This window comes from Gadus morhua, chromosome 8 (genome assembly GCF_902167405.1).
Source record: "Gadus morhua chromosome 8, gadMor3.0, whole genome shotgun sequence".
Classification (NCBI taxonomy): domain Eukaryota; kingdom Metazoa; phylum Chordata; class Actinopteri; order Gadiformes; family Gadidae; genus Gadus; species Gadus morhua.
In genome coordinates, this window is record NC_044055.1 from 7,065,628 (window position 1) to 7,089,631 (window position 24,004).

General features: G+C 44.1%; 3 protein-coding genes, 2 long non-coding RNA genes and 1 other non-coding gene across 8 annotated transcripts; 5 read left to right on the forward strand and 1 right to left on the reverse strand.

Moving 5' to 3' along the window:
• Positions 1 to 383: 383 nt before the first annotated feature.
• trnag-ucc (transfer RNA glycine (anticodon UCC)) lies at positions 384 to 455 on the forward strand. Its single transcript has one exon. It is a non-coding gene; the product is annotated as a tRNA-Gly (tRNA).
• Positions 456 to 2,965: 2,510 nt separating this feature from the next.
• Positions 2,966 to 7,466, forward strand: kncn (kinocilin). Its single transcript, XM_030364576.1, has 5 exons — positions 2,966 to 3,132; positions 4,757 to 4,825; positions 5,004 to 5,075; positions 5,290 to 5,383; positions 7,391 to 7,466. Exons 1-5 carry the CDS (start codon positions 2,985 to 2,987, stop codon positions 7,464 to 7,466), a joined length of 459 nt encoding a protein of 152 aa, XP_030220436.1. The 5' UTR covers positions 2,966 to 2,984.
• On the reverse strand, positions 3,123 to 9,780 carry LOC115549419 (uncharacterized). 2 transcript variants are annotated; one of them, XR_003977768.1, is made up of 5 exons: positions 9,572 to 9,780; positions 6,491 to 6,560; positions 5,839 to 5,895; positions 5,261 to 5,390; positions 3,123 to 3,329 (listed from the first exon to the last, which is right to left on the reverse strand). It is a non-coding gene; the product is annotated as an uncharacterized LOC115549419 (long non-coding RNA). The 2 variants fall into 2 exon arrangements; XR_003977767.1 differs by lacking the exon at positions 9,572 to 9,780 and having other exon boundaries at positions 6,491 to 7,245.
• On the forward strand, positions 8,323 to 9,958 carry LOC115549420 (uncharacterized). Its single transcript, XR_003977769.1, has 2 exons — positions 8,323 to 9,085; positions 9,774 to 9,958. It is a non-coding gene; the product is annotated as an uncharacterized LOC115549420 (long non-coding RNA).
• Positions 9,959 to 11,024: 1,066 nt separating this feature from the next.
• On the forward strand, positions 11,025 to 16,292 carry tmem275a (transmembrane protein 275a). The gene has a single exon (XM_030364732.1). The coding sequence runs from the start codon at positions 11,134 to 11,136 to the stop codon at positions 11,761 to 11,763; it is 630 nt and encodes a 209-aa protein (XP_030220592.1). The 5' UTR covers positions 11,025 to 11,133; the 3' UTR covers positions 11,764 to 16,292.
• Positions 16,293 to 17,667: 1,375 nt separating this feature from the next.
• Positions 17,668 to 22,626, forward strand: LOC115549064 (zinc finger and BTB domain-containing protein 17). 2 transcript variants are annotated; one of them, XM_030364058.1, is made up of 4 exons: positions 17,668 to 18,302; positions 19,029 to 19,145; positions 19,257 to 19,490; positions 20,649 to 22,626. In XM_030364058.1, the coding sequence occupies exons 1-4, from the start codon at positions 17,973 to 17,975 to the stop codon at positions 21,939 to 21,941; spliced, it is 1,974 nt and encodes a 657-aa protein (XP_030219918.1). In that variant the 5' UTR covers positions 17,668 to 17,972; the 3' UTR covers positions 21,942 to 22,626. The 2 variants fall into 2 exon arrangements, with proteins under 2 accessions (XP_030219918.1, XP_030219919.1); XM_030364059.1 differs by having other exon boundaries at positions 17,668 to 18,282.
• The last annotated feature ends 1,378 nt before the right edge of the window (positions 22,627 to 24,004 follow it).

The window sequence follows — 24,004 nt, forward strand, 5'->3', positions numbered from 1 at the left end:
TCAAGTTAAGATATAAGGTAAGAAATTATCAAGTTTAGGTATTGGGTTGAAAATTGTAATTTTAGCTGTTATTAGAGATGGTGTAACACTATTTTAGCAGCAGTGCAGCACACAGGGATTTTCTTTATAAAACAAATACTGGTGTTTGGTAAGCCCTGTGTAACATATTGTCTAAGAAATGGCTATTTACATCAATATCTATTAGCTTTCTCATTAGCCATGCAATAACTGATCTTTGTCAAGGGCTGCTACATTTGTATTTATGTATTCTTTTTGTGACGAAAGTATTTTGGAGAAATCACAACAATTGTATTTTTGTCCGCGGAATATACCTATTTCCAAATTATTTTTTATATTTGTATTAGCTCTGGGTTATCTATAAAGCGTTGGTGGTATAGTGGTGAGCATAGCTGCCTTCCAAGCAGTTGACCCGGGTTCGATTCCCGGCCAACGCATCATTTTTATGTATTTCTCCAGTACAAAATTATTGACCTCCCATTACGCAGTGTTTTACACCAGATAAATGATCTACTATGAACAAAATAAAAAACCCTAAGGAAGTACAGTTTATAAGGTTCATTCATATTTAGTGATATTATACAGTCACATTCTCATACCAAAATAAGAACTATTACCATTTCGAGCCACAAGAAGGCAATGTTTTTCAGATCTTTCCTTGCACTTACGGTGTGTAATATATATCTATTATATTTAAATATTTATTGAGTTTGATTCAGTCATTCAGTGTATTTACTATTGCTGTTCTGGAGATTTTTGATCTGCGTTTTCATTTTTTGATGCCTCAACTATGTGTCTTTAAAAGGTTGAAGCAATTACAATTGTTAACCTAAAGGAAGGCAACATATTAATCGAAGCATAAAACAATACATGTATTCTAAGTTTTTAACACAAAGTTAAAATGCAGGAGTGACCTAGCAGCCTGTATCAAAATCAAAATGTTATACTATACTATCATAGGTACAATCTAATACATGGTCGTTCTGAACGGTGCAATTTCTTGTGACATGCAAGCAACAAATAAGTAGACAAATTGAGGTCACAAAAAGACCAAATATGGCTAGCCTAGCAACAAATATACATCATTGAAATCAAACTCTGACCAAAATCCAGCGAATGTTAATGAGAACATGTATCCTGGTGGTTATAGATGAAGGGAGAGTATGAAGCATGAATGAAGAATACAAATATTCAATATCATAAATATATAGTGGAGGTGGACCGATCAATATGCAGTGTCAAAATAAGGGAATGTACATTGAATGTACAGGTGACACGATCAGCTGTTATATATTCATGTGATCAATATGATCAATTTGTCTTGCTGGTTTAGAAGCCTGTTTGTCGGGGAGAGACCACTGTCAGTGAGTCAGGTTGTCCCTGTTGAACGTAGGGACAACCTGACAGCCGGTTTTAGTATTTTCTGTACTTGTCTCAGTCTCCGCTTGTGGAAAATTACTTCACAGAGGGTAGAGGTGATGGGATATCAACACCTGCTGTTCATGTTTGAATGGAAAAGTTTTTGCAGATAGCGAGCGAAACCAGCACACCCGCCGACATGCATTTGGAAAGATCCTCAAAGTTCACAAGTTGAAAAGGCAACCTGTCTACGGTCGCCTACTAACTTTATATGTTCCTCTACAACCAGGAGTTAACCCCGCGTATCTCCTCTGTTGCCATGGATATGCTATTCCTAGGCAACCACAGGCCTTTGTGGATGGCCTCCAGCCCCCACCGCTGAAGACTCTGTGAACCTTTCATTACACATTCCCTTCACACAGACGCATCACACAAGTAGTGCACACTTTCTAGCTCATACACTTGCATCCTCATTTGCTCTCTCGCTCCATCTCTCTCTCTCCTTTCGCGATGTCAATCTATCCCCATCTCCCCCCTACTCCCTCACCTCTCTCTCTCTTCTCTCTATCTCCCCCTTCTCTGCTTTTCTCTCGTCTCCCTCCCTCCTCGCTCCTCATTTCTCACGTCACTCTCTATCGCTCCTCCATCTCTCTCAACCTCCCCTCTCTCTCTCTCTCTCTCCCCCCCCCCTCTCTCTCCCCCCCCTCTCTCTCTCTCCCCCCCCCCCCCTCTCTCTCTCTCTCTCTCTCTCTCCCATGTGTTTTTTATTAAAGCAATTCAAACATCGTAATGTTGAGTCCATTAACAGAGAGCAGCAGGTTTCGCAGACCAGCAGGACAGCAGGGTCACAGAGCAGCGGAGCGGCAGGTTCACAGAGTACCATTCCGGCTCCATCCGTGCGCATCCATCGTTCCCCGATGCAGCCAGCGCACCTTGCTCGTGACCATATGCGCCACAGTACTGGTCGTGACCATGTAGGGCACTATACTGGTCATGACCATGTAGGCCACCATACTGGTCACGACCATGTAGGGCACCCTACTCGTCGTGGCCATGTAGGCCAGGCCGCCTCACCGGTCGTGGCCGGCGCGGCCATGATGCCACGTACCCCAGCGCCACAGCTCGGCCCCCCTGTGTCCGGTGGAGTGGGACGAGGGCGAGTCAACTGTGATCAGATTCACAACACCATGTATCGCTGTCATGAGAGTGTGGGACAGAGCAAGAGAGCAGGACAGCGGCACCAGCTTTTTAATCTCGTTGCGCGATGGAAACCAGAGCGCCGCCTTTTTAAAGATGCATGAGAAGTGTGGAGCCGCGGAGAAATGCAAAGCGCCACCGGAGAAAGTGTTCCTCCGTCAGTGAGAGTCTTATGAGGAGAGAGGGAGGAGCTGGGTTGGGGGGGGGGGCGCCAGTCAGTCACACGAAAGCCGCCGGTGGACGCTAGCCTAGGGCCCTTCTGTAAGACAGAGTCTGTCGTGTCTCCGGTGGCGTGGTGGTGGTGGATTCTGCTTGTGTGCGTGTGTGTATGTCTCTCGTTCTTTTCCACCCGCGTGTGCTTTCTGTGTGCGTCTGAGGTGGCAGGTGGAGGCTCTCCTCCGCCTGCGTTGATGACCCCCGTCAGCGTGGGAGAGTACCACGGGCTGAGGGTGGGCTCGGCCCTTCTCTGCATCGTGGCCGGCTGCATCATCATCGGCGTGTCCCGGGAGTGTGACGCCGACGCGGTGGGAGGAATCTTCCTGGGAGCGGGGGGCCTGGGTGAGTGTCCCGGCTCGGGAGGCAGGGTGAGGGGGGTGGAGGGGGTGAAACCTTAGAGCCGCCTTGGCTCCTTGGTTAGGCTGTGTGACCGACTTGATGCCTCGGCGGATGTGTCTTTCCTGGATGTCTCCTCATCCCCAATTGTTGTCTACCTCGTGCGGGACAGTTGTCAGTGCTGTCTGGATAGGGAACTCTTCCTGATAATTAAGAACACACTTTATTTAAATTCAGCTACAAAATGCTTAACAGAACAAGATAAAATAGTACACACAGTCAGGTTAATAACTAATTCAAACACAGAACATAATACCTGATATTTCTTTATGATGGCCATTGCATTGGTCACTGTTACATATATTAAATATGGACTGGTAAATATTCTCATTAACATTAAAAGGTGGCTTTGCCTGTACTCATCTATGGGACCAATCAACAGATGCAATATCATTGGGGAACGATAAGCAGATTGAAGTATTGGATGAGACCTAATTGAATACACACACACACACACACTTGCACACAGACAAACACACACACACACACAAATGCACGCGCGCACAAGCCATGATAATTTAATATCACCTTGCGTAACCGAAGCTGATGGTTTAATGGCATGCGGAGTAGAATGTTGAGCTCGGTGCCAATAAGGATAGATTACCTTCAGCGCTGTTCCGGGCTCCAGGCTCAATGGCTACGCCTCTGATTTTGTATCTTGTGAAAGAACAAAGTAGTAGGACTTCATGTACCGCGAGGAACGCTGCATTTGGCGTTTCGGGTTTTGGCCAGCATGTGTCGGGCATAAATGCATAATCCGACACGTCGATTGACTAATGTGCACGTGGACGGCATGTTCTCGTGAAAATATCTTCACTCAGTCTGTGGATTTGTGACATTTTAAGGCACAGACATGCGTCATAGCCGACCTCGGGACCTGACACTTTTTAATGCCAGCTCTTTTGGCTCCAAAGGGAAATCAATAACTGAATTGGAGGGAAAGCCTTACACACAAGAGTTATAGTTTAGGGGGGATTGGACTGTTCTCTTGGTATAATGAGAGTTACAACATTTAACCCTCTAGAAATGTGTTTCATTTATTGGATTCCCACAAGTAGATGAGCACAGATGTGTATGTAAAAGCCTATTAATAGAAACACACAAGGATAAACAAACATCTGTGTGTAATGAAGACCAAAACAAACAAACTAGGAACTCTAACACACCACTAAACACCTGCAGGCGATAACTCGCCGTGTTCCTCATGACTACTGGAGAGTTGACATCGGTATCTTTCTTCTAAGGCGCTCCAGGGAAATTAAGCGGTGGTTTATTAAGAATGGTCTAAAATCCTCCCAGCTGTTGATCCTCCCTCCCTTGAGAAGCCAGAAGACTGGCTTCCTTTTCTTTACGGGGGCAAATCTGAAACCAGCAGTACATGCCGTTGATGATCTTGTCCATCAAAAGAGACTGCCAGCAGCTATTGATAATGCATACTACCAAACAGATCTGCTTATATAAGGCCTCAATGGGATTCCTAATAGGTCAAATACCTCATTTGATGAAGAGTGCCCCACAGGAATACAAAACAATATTGTTCAACAGATTGACCGCTCTTTGTGCATTCTAGGTTTGGTGATATCCATCTTTCCCTTGGTAAAGGCGTGGGTTAACATCAACCCTGTGCTGCCAACTCTTGGTGAATGTCTTCACTTACATCTTTTTCAGTTAGAGAATTCCTAATTGTATCATCTGCTGCCAAATGTCTCGTTAAACCGTCGTGTCGTTTGGCACTCATCTAGTTCCATGTGTGAGTGATTAGGAGCATTATGTTTGGACTGACTCTTAAGTACATTCATTGGTTTCTTGTTTCCCAGGCAACTTCCGAGTTCACCCTATCCCCTCAAATACCACGCCGGAACAACCCGCAGATACAATGAGACGGGAAGGTGAGTGACACACACACACACACACACACACACACACACACACACACACACACACACACACACACACACACACACACACACACACACACACACACACACACACACACACTCACACACATTAATAATATGGTATAATATGATTTGTTTGAGGTTATGTGTGTGGCTGTTTGCTGTTTGTCTGCTACCTTGACCACTATGTGCTCTCACTGGAAAGGGACCCAGAGCCAGCTGAATCCGGAACCTTCCAAGAGCCGGATGGGGACCTTTGTGGAAGGTGGAGCAGCAGGAGAAAGCAACCCAGAGGAGGGGTAACATCTGAGTGACGCAGGCATGCACACGCACACACACACACACACACACACACATGCATGCACACACACACACACACACACGCATGCACATACACGTGCCCGACACACACAAATGCACACGCACACACACACACGCATGCACGTACACACGCACACACACAGATAGACAAACACACAGCGGTCGAGAATACATTAACCTACAAAGTCATTTGACTTCACAGGCAGATTTTCTCCAAATAAAAGAAGTAATAAGTCTTAGTTTACTTCCTTTCCTGTCGATGCCAGCTGGTGTTTAATAGGATACCCAGTGTCACAATGCCCTGCCGCGCCAAGCACTGGATACTCAAGTGTAACTGCCTGTTAGTGTTACTGACTTCAGACTGTATCTAATGGCGTTTTGCTTGTTAGGGGGACTATGTTTGGTTTTGTAACTGTCAACAGAGATTCCTTACATTTGGGGGTGTAGATGATGAGGAGAAAGCAGGCAGGGACAGCTGGAATCCACAGTTCTGGTGATGGGCATATTAATGAACAATTATACAATAGATGATCTTAAATGAAGTTGATTGAGGTGGTTGTACTGCAATGTGCATGCTAGTCAAACTTGAAAAAAGCGAGAGAGCCGCGACATTCTCACAGACCAAACATATGCCCGCCAACAGTCGCCAATTCCTTTTCATAATTAAACAATCAGATCCACACAGCAATGGTGTTGCTATGGCAACCCGGATCCCAGAGCGACTTCACTCATGGGTAGTTTGATCATTTGCAGGATGATTTGGTCGGCGCACAATTAGCCCATCACATCTACACCCTTTTCGAGTATAGTAGAATAGTAGAGTGGAGTATAGAGTATAGCCCACACACTGTACACAGCATTCACCGAAAAATAAAAATGTAATGAAAGTAAGAGAAATATAGACACAATTATGTCCAGATGTAGGCTACATGAAAATCAAGTGCTATATGTAGCAGCATCACTGCCTTTAAATACCTGATTTTGTGAGGTGAAAGCAAAGACAAAATATTTTGTGGGTTACAGGCAGCAGAAGAAATTACATTTGTGCTTTGGCCCAGAGTCTCAGCCCTCTGGCTGGTGCTTACCTTCGTGTCTGTATCCTCTGACTAGTACTTTTGTTCATGGGAGACCCAGATCGAAGCATTTGTTAACGACCTGCGGAAAAAATAATGCCTTTGTCTGGATGCTGTATGTGAACACGAACACATACAGCACCTTATTATCTGTGTTCTCCTCAGCGTGTTTTCCCTTGCCTTTGCGTGGCTGGTGTGCACGACTTATTCAAAAGAATCTACAGAGGCAGAATGTTCGACTTCCTTACTCTAAGTGTACAGCCTGTTCCCACAGCCTCACTTCTCCAAGAATAAAACCAAGCCGACAGGAGGCATCTAAATATACATGCATGCACGTTTCCTATAACCACCAACTGTCACTCTCACACTAATTTTAATCTTGTGCATCTGAATGTACTCTTCATGTAAATTGTACAGCAGAGTTCCGATTGCAGAGAAGAAGTGTTAATAAATACTGTATCTACCGTGTCAGGGTTTTTATAGACCTGACCGACATTATTTTCTGCTGTTATTAAGCAGATATAATTAATGTAACCTTGCACAGGCAGTTACTCTGTTCGAACAAGTTCACTATTATTTTCTTAGTAATAATATGAAATAATGGGATATCGTTAATACTTTTTGTCAAATGAAATTGAATAATTTGAATTATATAATAACACTTTCCAAAGCTACATTTCAAGATCACCTGAGGAACACTAAAGACACACACAAACACACACACAAACACACACACACACACACACACACACACACACACACACACACACACACACACACACACACACACACACACACAGACACGCACACACACACACACACACACACACACACACACACACACACACACACACACAAACACTACACTTCACACTTAGGGACATGGCTAACACACGTTGTCCTGTGTTTCAGGATGTCCTCTGATGGGCCAGACATCTTGTCAAGGAGGATATTCAAGCAGTCTGTTACCGAACAGGAACTGCCATGATGTCACTCCCCCCCCCCCCCCCCCCCCCTTCTACCCACATATGGATACTATGACAACCATAATTAACCTTCCCTGGGCGGTATCAATCCGTGCATAGTTGCTCTTGCAAAGCAGGAGGAAACACCCTGGTGATGATGGCCGTAGTGTTGATGTCCACACAGTGTATTCATGTGGACTAATAGAATCATAAATCAGGAAATCCATTAATAGATTGGAACACGTTCAGTGGTTTTACACTTTCTATTGAACCTTGGTACTTGGATAAAGCAAGTGCCTGTGCCTTGAGCCCATTTCCGTCCACCGTTTCTCATCACAACCGGCATTTGGACACCAATTAGGAGATGATTATGGTCATTAAGTGAGGAATGGACTCTTTACAATATTCATCATTCTAAGTTGTTATGGACAGAGCCTAGCACACACACACACACACACACACACACACACACACACACACACACACACACACACACACACACACACACACACACACACACACACTTATATGCACACACACACACACTTATATGCACGCACACACACACACACACACACACACACACACACACACACACACACACACACACACACACACACACACACACACACACACACACACAGAAAAGATTGTCAAAAGCACACACGCACACGCACTCAAATGACACACGATCACTGAAATATGCAGTGAATAACAGACAAATTGCAATGTGTTAACATGGATGCAAAACATTTTTTGGACTCTTTTGCATTTTGTCGCTGTAAAGTTACAACTTTTGGAATTAAAACAAAGATTGAATGAACACAATTGTTGGATTCTGTCATAAATTGAATATGCCAGACAGCGATGTCGTTTTGTGGGTCGAGAGAGAGAGAGAGAGAGAGAGAGAGAGAGAGAGAGAGAGAGAGAGAGAGAGAGAGAGAGAGAGAGAGAGAGAGATGTGAAGCATCGATACAGCTGTGAAGTTTGACCCTGCAACAGATGTGTCCACTAGGGGGTCCTAGGAGTATCACCTTCATAATCCCCCCCCCCCCCCCCCGATCTTTGCATAGAGCGTACGTAGACAGCTCTTTTGATTAGGCTTCCACGCGCGACTTCGGAGGGATGAGCGGTGGACAGCTCGAGCAGGAGGAGCGTCTCGCGGTTTACCCATTACAGGCGGGAGGAGAGCAGACGATTGCCCTCGTTTCATTTTGAACGACCGTAGCACAACAGATGTAGCAGACACCACAGTTCGGTCTTCCGTTTCTGTAGCCAACCTTCCGCGCCGCGTGCGTGTGGCGGGTTATTCGGTCCGAATCAGCGCGCACAGTTTAAGCCATTTACGTGTATCAGATTTCAGGAGAATTGTCCGGATGTCATCTCTAGTAGTAGTATTTTTTTCTCCCGGTAAAGGGGGTTTAAGTCGCGCCGTATTGCCTCGCGTTCTCTGTGGATGTGTGACCGATGGGGTTCCCGATGCTCGTCATTTACCACGAAGGACCGAGCGTGATGCACACCGCCTGTTTGGGATCGAACCCCCACGTGAACCTCTCCATTAAGCCGGGATTTTAATTTAAAATCCTGTAACACACATTGAACTGTACCTGCTGATGAGTAGGAGACATCGCGAGGAAAATGGGTATGTGTTTTTTTGTTCTTCGTATTAGCAAATACACATGTCTTTGTGCCATCGTAGATCTTTAACATTTGTCTGCTCGGTTTGAACTAATTAAAAAAATTGGAATACACTGGTAATGATATGGTGTTTTCTGTTGGCGTTTTCCACCTATTCAGTAATTGTAGTAGCCATAGTAGCTACAGGTGGATGTTATTCAACTGTGGCCATCCGTTAATGAAAGGCTTATACGCTCTTGTACAGTATCACATACCATTTTATGTCCCTGTTGATTTAAACTCTTCGACTTTATCAAATCTATATGAAATGTGTATCATGTTTGTAATACTGAAGTAATGTCTAGCATAAGTAAATCGTTTTACTCAAGCATGTGATAGTAGGCTACAGGGCCAGATCTGTACACACTTCATATCTGGATCTGTTATATCACATGTTTGAGTAGAGTGATATAACATTCCACATTAACATTAAAAATCATGATAGAAGTACCTGTAGCAGAAGGAGATGAGCAGTCTGTGAGAGATGTTCAGAGGGAATGTAGGCCAAAAATGAAGAGGTTGGGAGTAGGATGTACGTTTGGCTGCGAGCATCTGCTTTCAGATGATATTTAAATTGACTAGAGCCCCAATGTCATATTCAAATGCGTTTTTACATGCATTTGCTTCCAATGCATGGCCATTTCATCACTCAGGCGTCATGTGGGACCATGCAAGCTGAGATCAAGTTAGAAGAACACGACAGAATAGAATAGAGACCCAGAGAGAACAACAACAGTGATCAGACAAGACAGCACTAGAGAACAGAGAGGAGAACACTAGAGACCCAGCCAGTAAAACATTAGAGACCCAGAGAGGACAACACTAGAGACCCAGAGAGGACAACACTAGAGACCCAGAGAGGACAACAATAGAGACCCAGAGAGGACAACAATAGAGCCAGTAAAACACTCATGACCCAGAGAGGACAGCACTAGAGACCAGAGAGGACAGCACGAGAGACACAGCCAGTAAAACAATAGAGACCCAGGGAGGACCACATTAGAGAAAGGACAACAATAGAGACCAGAGAGGACCACACTAGAGACTAGAGAGGACAACACTAGAGAGGACAGCACCAGAGACAAGAGAAGACAACACTAGAGTCAAAGAAAGGACAACAATAGAGAACAGAGAGGAGAACTCTAGAGACCCAGCCAGTAAAACACTAGAGTCCCAGAGAGGACAGCACTAGAGTCCCAGAGAGGACAACAATAGAGACCCAGAGAGGAAAACAATAGAGACTAAGAGAGGTCAACAATAGAGACCCAGAGAGGACAACAATAAAGACTAAGAGAGGTCAACAATAGAGACCAGAGAGGACAACAATAGAGACCAGAGAGGACAACAATAGAGACTAAGAGAGGACAACTATAGAGACTAAGAGAGGACAACAATAGAGACTAAGAGAGGACAGCACTAGAGACCAGAGAGGACAACAATAGAGACCCAGAGAGGAAAACACTAGAGACACAGAGAGGACAACACTAGAGAGGGCAGCACTAGAGACACAGAGAGGACAGCACTAGAGACACAGAGAGGACAGCACTAGAGACCAGAGAGGACAGCACTAGAGACACAGAGAGGACAGCACTAGAGACCAGAGAGGACAGCACTAGAGACACAGAGAGGACAGCACTAGAGACCAGAGAGGACAGCACTAGAGACACAGATAGGACAACACTAGAGAGGACAACACTAGAGACTAGAGAGGACAACACTAGAGACCTAGGGAGATAACAGTAGAGAGACAACACTAGAGACTAGAGAGAACAACACTAGAGACCCAGAGAGAACAACAATAAAGACTAAGAGAGGTCAACAATAGAGACCAGAGAGGACAACAATAGAGACCAGAGAGGACAACAATAGAGACTAAGAGAGGACAACAATAGAGACTAAGAGAGGACAGCACTAGAGACCAGAGAGGACAACACTAGAGACCCAGAGAGAACAACACCCAGAGACCCAGGAAGGGCATCCCAAGGAGGTGGTTGTTGGGCGTGGAGCACCACCATGGTGATCAGCGACCGGAACACCCCGGTCCCCAAGAAGGGCTCGACCCCGACGGAGGCCAGGAGGCGGCGGACGTCCCGGCCCCAAGGCCTGCCCTCCCCGGCGCTGTGCTGCGCCTGCGGCCTGTGCATCATGCTGGCGGGCATGAACATCACCCTGGTGGGGGCCTTCGCCTTCAGCACTCTGCTGCCGTCCGGGAACCCGCCCATCATCATCGGCCCCATCCTGCTGCTGGTGGCCTTCTCCTTCTTCGGGGCGTGCTGCGTGTGCAGCCGCCTGCCCCCCGCCCAGGGCTCGCTGCGGGCCAAGGTGGGCGGGGGCCGGGGGGCCGGGCTGATGGGGGCCGGCGGGCTGACCGGCGGCGCCACCTTCGAGATCGAGACAAGCGAGCACACGCTGCAGGACACCACGGCGGTGCAGCTCAGCCCCACCTCCTCGCCGGGCTCCTCCCCCCGCGCCTCCAGCCCCGCGGAGGGGGAGGGGCCGGCCGACTATAAGGTGTTCACCACCGAGGCGGACGGAGGGGGGGTGTCGTCCGACGCCGTCGCCGCCGCCTTCTACTCGGCGGCGGCGACGGCGTCGGGGGGGGGGGAGGTGAGGCTCAACCTGCCGCGGGAGGAGGCGTCGTAGAGGACGGACGCGGGCCGCCTCAAGGGGGAGGAGCCGGGGGAGGCTTGGAAATCGACGGGAAGCAGTTGGAGGGACGGTCTCTGCAGGACAACACAGGTGTTATCAGCATCAGCATTCTTACTTATGGGATTTGTATTTATTTATTCTTCCTTTATGTCACAGTGTAGCACTAGCGTCAAGCTATCTCAATGAAACATCTGAGTGTTTCGATCTCTCTTGGTGTTGTTTTCTTTGAGCACTGTCCCCACATGTCTAAGTAAGCCCTTCCAGCAGCATGCAATTGCAGAACGTGTCTTAAACCATGCCATGCATTTCCCATCGATTGGCAAAAAAAACAAAACAAAGTCCCCAAGGGGAGTTCCAGGAGAACTGCTAGACGTATGGCCTCGGACTACCCCGTTAAGTCACATCGCCACTGATTGGTTCAAAGATTAGCTGCCAAGCCGCCGGTGATGAAGACCTGAGCTGAAAGGCGTAGTGGTGACATTTAGCTTTTTAGATTTAGGAGGGAAGGGAGGAGGGGGGGTGCGAGTCGCAGACAGTGAAAATAACAGAATAGGGTCACTGGGATCTCAAAGCAATATTACCCAACCAGACGTGAGCATCGACAGAGAAGCTCGTAGCTGAAACCGATGACATTTAAAAGTTATTCTCTTTATGAACTCATGCCATGTGTCGTTCGATGGGGGACATTCGATGTGTGTCCGAATTCCTACATAACACAAATAGATTGTGAAGCACGTTGTGGTGTGTGTAGGCTTACTATGTTTTTGTTGTCACTGTGTCCAGGTTGGTCATTGTGGATTCCACTGTATTTTCACTCATGAAAGGCACACATTTGAATGTCACATAACTAACTATATGTGCCACTTTTTGGAATATATATATTGATGAAGACATTGTAGCAGTTGGTGCCACAGCCCATGTGTTATTCTGACCGACAGGGAGACAGATTCCCCATCTATAGCTCACTGTGTGTTCTACCATTGCCAATCTATGAAGTACATCCCTTTGTCACGTGTGCATGGTGTGTATCTCGCTAATGCCCCCGGTGTAGTCGGGAAAAACCCAATGTTAAAGCCTTAGCACTGGGAAATGGGCACAGCCATCCACCCATCCGTCCATCCATCAATACATATCTGTGAGGAAGCAGAGCTTGATTTGAGGGGGAGTGACAAGCAGGAGCTAAGTCCAAGACTATACAGCATGTGGGTGCCAAGCCATGACATCCAATGCAGCGATAGGAAGCCAGATTCTGTGACTGATGGCATATGCAGTATCAGGACGCCTTTCTCTCGGATGTTTCCTTATCAGCTCATAAGCCTGATTGGCTAAGAAAAAAGACATCCTATGCCTGATTTGCCTGTGAAATGAAAATTGCCTTAGAACTGAGAGATCAGGATATCGAGGGCTATATTACCGGGTGTAATGACATTTTCACTCTCTGGCTCTGGTGTTTTCAGTCTTGCTGGGATAATGGCAGATATCGGAAGATTAATATAATGATGGAGAAACAATGCGAAAAGCATGTATTTTTTAAGCTCAGTAATTGGACCATTAGCTTTTGCCCAACACCAGTGTCCTACTTCTCCAGTGTAGGAGTGGGAAATATACAATGAAACTGCAATTTATGACTTTGTATGTCGTCCTGCTATGCTTAATGATTTACTGTGTATTTTGTGTATATTGTATATTTTATTATGTACATCAAAGTGTCTGAAGAAACGACTGAAAGTTTCCATATTTTTGTGCAAATTTCAATTTGAAAAAAAATAAGAAAATATTTCAAACAGTGTTAACCTTTTAAAAGATCAATAAAGCCTCTTACAGATCAGCTGATCATTTGTGTCTGCATGCATACTTAAACACATGCTATTTTCCCATCACAAACATGGAATGTAATGTTAGGTTCATAATACTGGGCCGGACATTAAAAAGTGCCTCCATGAGCACTAAACATAAAAAAATAAGAAAAATAAAGACTGATCTGTAATGGACCAAACAGTTAGACACAGGGCCACAGGTAAAAAAAATAAAATGCATATTTTCCTCAAGAGGTAGTAAAACCCGGGTTTCCCGCAGAAAATGTGTTAGTTAAGGTGGTGTGGGTTGCTGTTTGACCGGGGGTGGGGGGGGGGGGGTTGCATTCGTTTACAAGTGGACCATTAATACTTATTTTCATGCATGCTGTCAGAATGTTAGCCTGCAGCCTGATCTATACACAGAGAGTGAATGAACTTTAGATCATTTTTATTATTTTTTAGATTATTATTATTTCCTTTCCTTTTTCCTCGTTTCACCTCTGACTTTTAGTCATTTCTCTTTGATCACCTCCAACCTTTCCTACCTCACTCCACCTCTTACCTTTCATTCTTCCTCAGTTTCCAACTCTTACCTCCCTTTCTGATACTACTCTCCCTCTCCACCTCTCCTTACTCGCAGTTACAAATGCATTTACTCTGATTCTGGACATTAACCAGCCTATGTCCTTCACATTGGTGTTAATATCCAATTGCAAGTGGTTATAAACAGGATAAGGAATGAGGAAAGATATGAATACCTAATTTAGAACACTATGGACAAGAGGATATGTAATAGTAGTATACATATTTACACTATCGTTGAGGTATGTGCAGAATGGACACTGCTATTGGGGAGACTCCAGGTAGCCTCAACAGTTGACATTGAGAGATCCAATGAGGAGCTATCACTCTCCCGCAACATAGTATTCACGTGTCAACAGAATCTCTTACAAAATTCTTGAGATGCAGACGACATGATCAGCTGCCAATATTTATGTGGCTCCGTTGAAAGAGCTGTCATGTGTTATCGCTAACAAGTACTTTTACTTATTAATGTTAGATGCCTCAAACATTCAGCAATATATTTGTTTAGTTAGTCTTAATTCTGCAAAAAAGAATTGCAATCTTTGTGTGTCACTATACATACTATGTTTTATTACAATGCTTTTATGCTTATGCACAAACTAAACAGAGTATGCGTAGGTACGCGTACCACAGTTTGAGAAATGCATGCACACATCATTAGCAGGTGAGCCTGTTGCATCAGCTGTGCAACATTTCAAACTGAGCTTTCCAAAACAGTGATCTGTGCTGTTGCAGAAGGCTGCATGCCTTATAGTGTTTTGACATTTTAAGTAGAAACTGCCGTTGCACTGTTCAGTCCAAGGGTGTACAGGAATAAAAGGTGGGATTCACTGCTTGCCAGTCAATGACTTCAAAAATCACTACACTGATCAAAGACCATGCTCAAAGAGAACGCGATCCCGTCCATCTTTCCATGGACCTTTAACAGTCCGAGGGATTCATCCAGGGAGACTGCCACAGAGCAAGCGCCCGGTGGAGATAAGCTAGCCTAGCTAACTAATGTAAAACTCAAACACGTTATCAAGTACAATCATGCTTTAAAAGTAGACATTCGTTGCTGGATTCGGCCCGAAAAATGTAAAAGGTACGAAAACTTGATACTTTATTACTAGGCGCTGTAAGGGTACTACAAAATGGTAAATAAGGTAGGTTCTGTTAAAGGAGCAGTGGAAACGGGTATCTGTATTAAAAGTGGGTCATATATGTAGACGAATAGTAACAAAAAATTCTAATTTGGTGCCTTCTTGACCCAGAAAAGGCACACAGTGGCTGTTTCCCAAAGTAAGCATACTCAAAGGCCGCCCTTTTAAGGATGCTACATAATAAAATGCCGACAAGCACTGTTCCAATGTTGAGAACACTCAGAAACTCGCAACCTTTTCACGTCCTTTATTTTTGAGAATTTCGAGATTTTTCATGGATGCATAGATGGATCCTCAACGAGCCAAAATACCCACAATCCTTTGTTTCCACACGCTGCGCTGGGAATTTACAAATTAGGTCTGCGAAGCAATAGTTTTTGAACGTTTTTCAGAAATATTTTGTGCCGTATTGCTTTTTATAGATTGGTCAGGTAATTGCAAAAACCTGTATGATTTTTTTCAAACGTTTTTACAACGTAATGATAGGCTATATTTTGCATTGATTGATTTGTTTTAATATGTAGTTAGCTGGTGTTTAAACAAACTACTATTAAAATATTTACCACTGGAGCAGTATTAAAGATCGGAAGCAGAAGCGCTTCCACACTAGCAAGTCGTTCCAAACTCTGAACGCAAAACGCTAGGCAGCACTCTAGCCAGCACTCTAGCCTCATCTCGCGACTAGCAAGGAAGTGTTCTAGCCATGGACCTATTAAAGAATGGACAGCGGATATCAAAATGGCGCCCATTCATTCCTATGAAAACTGCTCAATGGCGCAGGGGAACATCAAGGAGAGATTTGGTTCCGCATCATGGGCGCCTATACACACCCTAGTCCGTGACGTACCGGATGCAGAAATATTCGCGTTTTCTAGCATTGTTAGCATTGTAGCATCCCGAACGAGCACACTCGCATTGCTTACCGACGAAGAACACCACTGCCGGCGACTTTCATTGGATAGTGCTGCAATTTGTCTTGCAGGACGCAGACAGACCCTACTCAGACGGAGGCGTAACTTGTAGTGGGCGTAACTTGTAGTAGGAGGCGTAACTTGTACTAGGAGGCGTAACTTGTACTTTTCTAAATCGCGGTCCACGCGAGATCTTCTCTTTCCGCGGTAAAAAAAAAAGCCTTGTAAATCACGAGATCTTCCTTGAGGTCGGATCTTCAGATATTCATGTCGAAGTGGAATAACAACTATGATTTTTTTTGTTTTTACAAGCTTAATGAACTCTAGAACTAGGGCAGATTGTGGTTGTGATACTGTTTAACATTCTTTACGAAATGTTCGAACGCTTAGGCCTACTGTTTTAACGTTGGAAGAAACCCCAGCTTTCCCCACCTCGGTGAAGTTAGTTTGATGCACACGTTTGAGATGCACACTGAACAGTCACAAAATACTCTATAGTGTACAGGCTAGTAGATGTTGCTTGCTTCTTTCTGCCCCGAGTTTGCACAGTGCAACAGTGATGACGTACCTGAGAAATCCATGAATCGAAGACTGCAAATATATATAAAATGAGGGCTTGTAATGTGAAAGCTGTAATATGAAGGCTTTCTCATAACTGTCCTCATGTTAGTGACATTGTTCTTGTCTTATTTCTATCAGTAATATTTATTTTAATTCATTGTTTTCTATCTCATGCAGGACCTTGAAAAGTATATATAAAATGAGGGCTTGTAATGTGAACGCTATAATATGAAGTCTTTCTCATAACTATCCTCATGTTAGTGACATTGTTCTTGTCTTGTTTCTATCAGAATATTTATTTTAATTCATTGTTCTCTATCTCATGCAGGACCTTGAAAACATGCAGCATGCGATCAATAACAATATGTATTCAATACAATTATTTGAATTATTAATCTGCTGTCTTTAATTCTTTGAATTATTAATCTGCAGTCTTTTTGTTAAAGGTATAAAGGGATTAAGTAGGCTAAACCTAAGCAGGTTCCCCACGTTAAACGGCTATATGCATTACCTGTCATTGTAAAATTGTAATAGGCTTCTTTTCTTAAATGCATATGACTCAGGGTCAGGGATGTCAGTTTCAAGTAAGGCTATGATTAAGCTAATCAAGAGCATATCAAGATTAAGCTAATGAAGAGCATATTTTTAAATGAGCGGGTCGGGTGCATTATTTTTACATAAGGCCTAATATTTGAGGTCCGAGTTGCGGTCATTTATGTACCCGCGCACCACTGCTACATACAGATCACTTCCGCGATTTAGAAAAGTACTAGACACGCCTCCGACTACAAGTTACGCCTCCAACTACAAGTTACGCCTCCGACTACAAGTTACGCCTCCTCCGACTACAAGTTACGCCTCCTACTACAAGTTACGCCTCCGTCTTGCAGGACGCAGACAGATACTATTGCTCCGTCTTGCAGGACGCAGACAGACCCTACTCGCAATACCAGGCTTGGCCGCTGAGCACTGGTGGATTGCGGAAGTATGCACTTTTCCCGGAGGCCTGGGCAACATCATGTTCCTGGGGGCTTCTAGCAAGGTTGCAGCCTTCACTTTTGGAAACAGCCCGAGAGACCTTAAGGCGCTTGTGGATTGAACACAACAACTCCCACAATGCACCGCTTCGCCGGCCACTCCCACTGATCTAGGTGTCCGCGTATCAGAGACATCGCTCTCCCATCTACCTCATTTGTATTTCTTTCAAAATGGTGAACTATTGCATGGTGCCGAGATGTACAAACAAGACAAGGAAAGGACGAGCAGTAAGTTTTCACACCCTACCTAAAGATTCGGAGCGATGCAAACAGTGGCTCCGGATGATCAATCACCCGAAAATTGGAGAAGACATAGAAGCTATTAAACAACAGAAGGTTTGCAGTATCCATTTCAAGCCAGAAGACTTCGAATTCAATGCCCTAGGAATGAAGAGAGCCGCTCTTTTGAACACCGCCATTCCATCGATATTTACCTTTCCAGATCAAGATGAACAGCCTGGGACGTCTGGAACTAGCGGCGGTAAACGAATTGGCCTGAAGGCAAGACTAACTCGACTCTATTAATGATAACGCACAAGGGTGCAGTCGTCTGCAGTTAAGCAGCACATCTCATGAGTTGTATATAAGTTGGCTGTTTACAAAGTAAATCTCCTGTCTTTCGCACGTGTTTTGTCGCATGTTGTTCTAATGGTGTATTACTGAATCCTCGGACGCCAGCCTTCCGAGTTGAACGTTTGCACGTCACTTCCATTCATAGCGCTCCTGTTCGTCCTTGTGATTGTGGCATGATATTGGCTAGTCGTTGTTTATCGTTAGCTACATTAGCCTCTTTAGCAAACCAGCCCGAAAACAAACAACACAACCGTACATTGTATTGTACGCACAGCAAGACCTTGCAATGTATACATTGGTGTCCGGAATAAGGTAGCAATGTAATCAAGTGTGTAAGAGCATTTCAATACATTAAAATCACCTACGTGGTACAAATACAAAAAAATTAAAATCTTCGTGGGCGCAGCCATTTTGTTGAGAGCGTCATCACTGCTCTCTCGGACCTCGGATGTGACGTCACGCCCACCCGCTAAAACTACTCTTCAGCAGGGAAGATGCAAAGTTAGCAATAGGCCTATAACGTTAGATATACACTTACAATGCTATGTTCTATATACCTGTTACCTGTTACTGATGTAAATCCACCTTGTTTCATTTGTGCTATTTTGATGTTATTCGAATGTTTTTAATGTTATTGAACATATGGCATTTCAGACTAAAAGGACGTCTGCTGCTGCTTTATTGTCGTCATCGGAAGACGACGTGGAACTTCAGTCAGCACCCATGTTGTCAACACCAGCCATGAATCCTCCCGCTGTCCAAGCACAGTTTGTACGTTTGTACAGCATATTGTCTCTAATAGAATTCTAAAAATTCTGTATGTGAAATATATGTAAAATTAGTGGAATTTAACATTGAAAATAAGCCTTGTTTGTTTTATAGTCGCCATGCCCAAGTACCCCTGGCCTCAATACCAGTGCAAGAATCCTTGAAGTTGGTGAAACCGTCAAAAGCCCCAAATTGTCGTCATCAGAAGATGGTGTTTGCCAGATGTGCGGGCAACCGACTTCTTCAGAGATCATCTTTGATTCTGGGAGGAGGACGGTGAAATGGATGTGTCTTGGGGGACATTCTGGAACTTGTGCATCTTCACCTCACCTAACAGAAGAACCAGAGGTAAATCTCCTTTCAGCTGCAGCTGTTCTGTTCAGGGGCGGCACATACACAGAACTCTCAGACTGGTTTCAAACCATGAGTGTTCATATGATTGGAACAACCTCATTTTACATTCATTCAGACATTCAGAAGGCGTACTTGCACCATGCTATTGAGAACGTGCATATGGAGAAAATAACAGAACTCTTGGCAAGAGTTTATTAGGAACAGGAAGATGGGAAGAGGTCATACTTCGGATGAGAGTCGCTATATTGCAGCTTGTAAAGGTAGCCACTTACATCTGTATCGAGCATCAGATCTTCGAAATCTCCATCTTCCATATCAGATTCCAAGAAGTATAATGGCAGTTGTTAGTTTCTGCAGGTTTCAAGTGAAGTCCCACCCACTGGCACTGATCTGTAATAGGTCTGTAGCGTCAGTTGGTCCCACCCCCTATAGACGGGTTTGAAAATGACGAAGCTCTTACACACTTCCTGCTTTAAATGACACAAAAACTGTAATTTTGCATCATCTAAAACAGGAAGTGTTAGAGGTACATACGGATAAGATCTCTCCTGTCTCAGGGGGAAATGATGGAATGATGCACGACCAATCACAAATATCACTGGGTTTCTAACGATACAATGCTTAATGCAAATGGATGAAGTTCCTTTTAATAGCTAAGGGCTTTCTAGCCGTGTGGGGGATTGCAGCTCATCTAAACATGTGTGGCTGCCACCAGGGGCGTTGCTACACATACATAAATCTCTTCTGGGCCCCCCTATATTAACCACCCTTCCTTATAAACATTATTAAAGCCAGATTATGTGACACTTTTAATTATAATGTATGTATTGTCTTGTATATCGTTTTTTTTTCTATATTTTTATGCGTCTTTAAAGAATTAAATTCCATTTACCAACTGGAGTACCCTCGTGCACCACCATTGGTATACTTGGCGCAAGTTGAAAAAACACTGATCTAAAGCCTGTTGAGGCCCATTAGCGCTTACACTTTAGGAGCATCCGCTCTGTTGTTAAATATGTTTTCTGTCTTTGTTTTTTTTTTTTTTTTTTCAGTTTTTGTAATATCATTAATATTGCATAAACTAATATTTTTTTATCTCATTAATTTACTTGTATGCTTGGCATTGATCGATCACTACCATCTCTCTTGCAGACTGCGCCATGTGTGGAGAGCTGCCCTGAGCTAACCTTTGACCTATCAGAGTTTAACTTTGATGAGGAAAACAATGGTTCAAATGAAGAAGGAGAGGAAGCTGAAGTAGAGAACAACTCTCCAAGTGAAGAGGAAGAGGAGGAGGAAGAAGAAGATGAAGAGGAGAAGGATGACTGTGATTCAGACTGGCAAAGCCACGATTCGGACCGATTGAGTGAAGACTCGGGTGAAAGCGGCTCGGATGAAAGCGGCTCAGGTTCGGAATCTGAATTGCCTAAAAACAAAAAGACCCGTCGTCTTTGTCCAGAATGCGGTGCCTTTTTCTATACCAGCAAGGCGCATACATGCGAGTATAAAATCAAACCGTTTTCCTGCATCGTTTGTGGCAAGAGATGCGTGGACGCAAACTCCCTCAAACTCCATAGCGTGATCCACAAGGAAAGCTATAAGCACCTCTGCAAGTTCTGTTTGGCCCCCTTTAAAACAAAACATGACAAACATGCCCATGAGGAAGCCCACGCCCCCTGTTATAAACCATACAAATGCCCTGACTGTTCCGAGACGTTTACCAAAATCCTTGCCCGCAACAAACACTTGAAAGGACACCGGGGCCCCAAAAGATATACATGTCCCCATTGTCCGATGGAGTTCCGCAATGAGAACCACATGGAACGACACATCGTGGTGCACACTGGTATGAGGCAGCACGTGTGTGAGTTCTGCAGTCGCTCCTTCACCCAGCCGGGCCACCTTAAATCCCACCTGCGTGTGCACACCGGGGAGAAGCCCTTCCAGTGCCAGCACTGTGACAAGAGCTTCAACCACAACGTGAGCCTGAAGAGTCACGTTATGAGGTACCATAAAGAGGGAGCTTCCGAACCCAGTGGACCCGCGCCGCGGAGCAAAAGGACGCTGCGGGAAACCTTGGGTCGACCCAAAGGAAGGCCCAAAAGAAACGCAGTTACAAGCGCAGTTCCCGTCGTGCGAGGGGAGGCCCCGGACCCAACCACCACCACCACCACCGCAGCTGAGGCGTCAGGGAAGGGCTGTTTCAGGAGAGAATCTTCCGAGGACAGTGACAGTGATAGTGTTTGGAGTTACAGGGATCCATCCCCTGAACTGACAGAAGAGGACAAGAGGGAGGGGAGCAAGGAAGTGAGGAAGAGCAAACGGAAAGCCAGCCAGAGATCCAAGACCGATTATATTGTAGAGAAGGATTCTGAGAGCGACGCCGACAGTGACCATGAGGAGGAGGCTAAGAAGAGGAAATGTGTCAAAAGTCAGGAAACATAGGAGGACGTCGTAGAGGAAGGCCTTGGAATGAACGTCCAAATCAACACTAAGATCCTTTTAATTGTTTAAATGTCACATATCTAACATTCAAACTGATTTTACCAGAGCTGAATGGATATAATAAAGTAGGTATTGGGGTACATTTTGAAAATGGTGTATTAATAATTTTTTCCAATTGGGTTTATTAACTGGGCCCATCATGTAAAATATTCAGTCTATCATACAAGTTGCCATTTATGTTTTAGTTTTAATGGATACCATCCTGTTATGTTTTACCATTTCAGTAATCAGACATGCATGACACTAAAATGTATATAAAGAACCATATCATACCTATTATATAATACATCAAATAGCTCTAAACTAACTTTGAGGTTCTGCCACTATGTCCAGCTGACGCAAGCAATCAAGACCTTGGTGACCTGCTGAATGTTATTTAGGATAAAGTATACTAAATGAAGTCTGGTGCCTGGTGTCAATTGAAAGACCTAACCGTGCACTAGGAATTTCTATTCTTGTTTATCGTTATTTCAATCCATAATAATACGTGGGAAATTATATTGTTACTTTTCATCGTCTCATCATTGGTAGTTTTGAAATGAATTATGTTCAGAATTTGATTTGTTGCTATGCAAATATCAAGAGCTCTTCATTTGAAATAAATTGTTGATAATACTGACCCGAATTGTGGTCGTCTTTGACCTCTGTGGAAACCGTATAGGTTTACATTCGATAACTATATACTAAATATGCTACTATTCCTTGTTTTGTCCTTTTAACAAATGCAACCAAATGCCAATGCACACAATACATAATTTTATATGAGAAAAAATATATAGTCTGAAGGTATTAATTTAGGTTATTTGGTATTGGAATGTCAATTTGTGTCCAAACATAACGAGCCTAACTATTTCAGATTTGTTGAATCTTTTGTTGTTCAGATAATGGCCAATACGCATGATGTATGCGAATGGTAGGCTACTGTTTGGACAGTAGGCTAAGCAGCCTAAAACCCTCTTGAACGTACCCCATGACCAATGGGTGGATTTTTTTAATAAGTAGGCCTACTCAAGTCTTAGAATTAGGTTCGACCAAGGGACCACTCTACCTATTTTCTCTATCCAAATGGTAAAAAACAACATTGCATCGAAAGGTTAATCTCAGAATGACGGACAACCTCAGAGAACCATTTCCAGACTAGCTGTCAGCTGATCTAGGAGCAGTAGGCTCCTAATTATTATTTCACTTCTTTGTAAATTATTTGCAGTGAAATGACATTGCATGGTACTTCTCAAAGTAATTGAGCTTTAAATACGGTATTTGTCGTAACGCATCCATTACTGCCATAATCCACTAGGTGTCCCCCTTGCCCTACCAATAAAAAGAGCTCCCCGGTTTTTAAAATATTCGAACGAGTCTTAAACCATTCCTTTCTTTCATTCCTTCCCTAATTATCTTGACCTAAAGCACATCGTGTTCTACTTCTACTAGAGAATCCGGCCTCATATAGCAGTCCACCTAGCTCTTCATTCCCTCCAATATACAGGCCACATCAAAGAAATAGACGGTGTGATCTCTCCACATCTGTGTTTTATCTATGTTCCATAAATGTCATTTTAGGTATGTCTGTGTCATGATTTAAAACAGCGTTAGGGTCTGTATTTCTAAACACCATATCCACCTTTTCAGGTCTGTGTTACAGAGTACACTATTCGGTATAGCTTTCTCCTGTTAGTTGCTTTGTATACTGCAACTACACTGTACATGTACATGAGATCGATATTTAGCTTTACAATGGGAGGAGGAAGTTCACCACAATCACTAATAATTTACACCAAGTGGTACTTGAACTATTGCAGTGTATAGAATAGGATGGTACTCTGTGACATTGTGATGGGTTCCAGCAAATGTGTGGGTGGTCAGGGGGAAAAGGGAAATAAACAGATTCGCAAAGATAGCACCAAGGTCAAGGAAACGTCAGTGAATCTGAAGGGGAAGGAGCAATAACATTTTATAGTGAATAAATGATAAAGTATGCAGTATAGAAAGCAAGGGGCGGCGGT

What these genes read in the sequence shown, in the direction of transcription:
- kncn (XM_030364576.1), top strand. Translation starts at nt 2,985, where the DNA reads ATGACCCCCGTCAGCGTGGGAGAGTACCACGGGCTGAGGGTGGGCTCG. An exon ending in CCTGGGAGCGGGGGGCCTGG is followed by an intron (nt 3,133 to 4,756) that starts GTGAGTGTCCCG and finishes TGTGCATTCTAG; the next exon opens with GTTTGGTGATATCCATCTTT. An exon ending in AGATACAATGAGACGGGAAG is followed by an intron (nt 5,076 to 5,289) that starts GTGAGTGACACA and finishes CTCACTGGAAAG; the next exon opens with GGACCCAGAGCCAGCTGAAT.
- tmem275a (XM_030364732.1), top strand. Translation starts at nt 11,134, where the DNA reads ATGGTGATCAGCGACCGGAACACCCCGGTCCCCAAGAAGGGCTCGACC.
- LOC115549064 (XM_030364058.1), top strand. Translation starts at nt 17,973, where the DNA reads ATGGTGAACTATTGCATGGTGCCGAGATGTACAAACAAGACAAGGAAA. An exon ending in CCGCTGTCCAAGCACAGTTT is followed by an intron (nt 19,146 to 19,256) that starts GTACGTTTGTAC and finishes TTTGTTTTATAG; the next exon opens with TCGCCATGCCCAAGTACCCC. An exon ending in ACCTAACAGAAGAACCAGAG is followed by an intron (nt 19,491 to 20,648) that starts GTAAATCTCCTT and finishes TCTCTCTTGCAG; the next exon opens with ACTGCGCCATGTGTGGAGAG.